This window comes from Colobus angolensis, unplaced genomic scaffold (genome assembly GCF_000951035.1).
Source record: "Colobus angolensis palliatus isolate OR3802 unplaced genomic scaffold, Cang.pa_1.0 Scaffold98, whole genome shotgun sequence".
Taxonomy (NCBI): domain Eukaryota; kingdom Metazoa; phylum Chordata; class Mammalia; order Primates; family Cercopithecidae; genus Colobus; species Colobus angolensis.
Window position 1 is genome coordinate 2,019,771 of NW_012123820.1, and position 2,589 is coordinate 2,022,359.

General features: G+C 35.3%; 1 protein-coding gene across 2 annotated transcripts in view; it reads left to right on the top strand.

Moving 5' to 3' along the window:
- The window catches only part of LOC105505059 (T-cell receptor-associated transmembrane adapter 1), a 33,405-nt gene extending 31,074 nt beyond the window's left edge, over positions 1-2,331 (top strand). For both annotated transcript variants that reach the window (XM_011932748.1, XM_011932749.1), the window contains one exon: positions 1,103-2,331. In XM_011932748.1, coding sequence (XP_011788138.1) covers positions 1,103-1,360 — 258 coding nt within the window. In that variant the 3' untranslated portion in view covers positions 1,361-2,331. The remainder of the gene's footprint in view (positions 1-1,102) is intronic.
- Positions 2,332-2,589: the final 258 nt, after the last annotated feature.

The window sequence follows — 2,589 nt, forward strand, 5'->3', positions numbered from 1 at the left end:
TCCTGACCTCGTGATCCGCCCGTCTCGGCCTCCCAAAGTGCTGGGATTACAGGCTTGAGCCACCGCGCCCGGCCAGCCTAGTCTTAAAGAGTAATGCTTACTACATAAATCTGTGTTTTGTTCAATGGCTGTCTTAAAGTTTTAGTCTACAAGTTTTCATAATTACAATGCTACCTTACTTTTGGACAGTAGTTATAGCTTCCATATACATTATCTCTATGTACTAACCATAACCACACTATGATGATTTGCATTTTCTAGGCAAGAAAACTGAGGCTCAGAATAGTTTTAAAAACCTGACCAAGATCCCATGATCAGTGTATGGCAGAGCTGGGATTCAGTTGTAGTCTTTCCAATGCCAAATTCGAGGTCTTGCCTTTAGCGTGTTGCTTCCCCTAGATAGCCTAGTTTCCTGTCTTTCTTTAGTATTCACCCAGGTCTAGTCCAGAGAAGCCCATTGGGCCCTCTTGGATGTGAATGGATATCTCCAAGACCAACCCAAATGAGTTCAAAAGGGAGCTGGGGAAGCCAGATAAGAAAATAATAGGGAAAGATAAGAAATTTAGTTATTTGCCAGATATCCGTCATGTAAGTGAATATTGTTATCTTTATACTTCTGAATCTTAAAAATGTAGAAAAATTGGGGACTTTTATGTATCATTAAATGACCAATTGTTAGGTACATGTAAAGTAGACCTTGTGATTTGGTAAACTCCTTCCTATCATGCTTATTCCTACTTTAATAAACTGGACTATTGTTACTTGGTAAGAGCAACACAGAGCCAGAACTACCTTAGGTGGAGGTGGAGGTAGAGGCAGGTAAGGATCAACCTAAAATGTTCATGTACAGTTAGAGTATAAGAAAGAAATAAAAATCTAGGAAAAAGTTTCATCTAAGCACTTTTTCAACTCACTATGTTGACTGACTATAGTTTTCTGTTCTATTTGTTTTTGTTTTTGTTTTTTGTACTGACAAATTTGGCAAAACAAGGTAGGTGAGGCCTAGAAAACAAGTTACTTGGTTTTCATTCACCATAGAAATTTCCAGAAGTCAAGCTAAAGAACAGGCTAACAATGAAAAATTAACATCCCTTTCTTTTAGGCAACCAATGAAACACAGATGTGCTACGCCTCACTCGATCACAGCATTAAGGGGAAGCGCAGAAAGCCCAGGAAACAGAATTCTCATTTCTCAGACAAGGATGGACATGAACAACTACATGCAATAGATGCCAGCGTTTCTAAGACCACCTTAGTAGACAGTTTCTCCCCAGAAAGTCAGGCAGTAGAGGAAAACATTCACGATGATCCCATCAGACTGTTTGGATTGATCCGTGCTAAGAGAGAACCTATAAACTAGCTGGGCCATGATCTAGCTCAATGATTTGGCTCCTATTGAAGATGGTTGCTAAGAAAACAAGATCCTTAGAGGACACAGAAGGACTTGGCGGCAGGGTGATGACCTGATCATTTGTTGATGGGATGGTGGCTTACCTCTTATTCAGAGCTTACACTTATGCATGCCAAATGTAATGCTGCGAAAATCAGTATTTCAAATAACTTAAAAAATGCTTTACTACTAAAATGTAAAAAATTAATGTGCTCACCTCTGCAGCACATATACTAAAACTTAATAAAATCCAACTTGAAAATTGAGCCTGATAACAAAATTACAAATTCATAATACCTAATACTTAGGGAAATTTTTTAAAAATTTAAACATGAATGTATTCTGGAACAAGTTAGAAGAAAAATAAAAGCCCATGAGTTTTAATTCTCCTTTCTCACCAATGGCCAATAGCCCATACTTGAAATAAATTTCTAATTGAAAGATATAGGAAACATTAAAATGCATTACTGATAAGTAATATAATTTTCTTACAAAGTATTTTTCCCAAAGATAGCTTTACCGTTTTGAAAATTGTCAAATTAATGCCTGCTCCTTACAACAACAAACAAATATCAAAAAGAGTTTAGGAATTCTACTGGCCAGAGATAATCACTTGGAGAAACTTTCTATATATCCTTCTAAATATTTTTCTGGGCATGCTTATGTATATATATCAGGTGTTTCTCTTTTTGTTTTAACCAAAAATGTGGTTTCTTTTGCACATCACTTAAACTTTCTTTTCACTCAACAATATATTGTGGATTTATTTTCACTGTTGTATTTAACTATATATAAATACACTTATATATCATAATTTTAATGTCTGCTTAGCACCCCACCGATAACCAAATCAGAGTTTATTTAAATAATTTTAATGACTTTTTAAAAAGCAAGGTTGAGATGACAATGTTTCTTTCAGTAATTAAAAAATACTGCTTCACTGTCTTTTCACTTTGTTTCTGATGAAACATCTACTATAACACTTGTCTCTGTCCTTACGTATGATACACGTTATTTTTCTGATTGTTAAGATTTTCCTTATTACTGGTTCTAATTTGATTAGTATGTGCCAAGATATGGTTATTTTTCAAGTGTCTTGTGTTTGGAATTTGTTGAGCTTCTTAGATATATGTATTTATAGATTTCATCAAATTTGGGGGGGACATGACCAATATTTTTTTTTCTGTGACCCTCCTCAT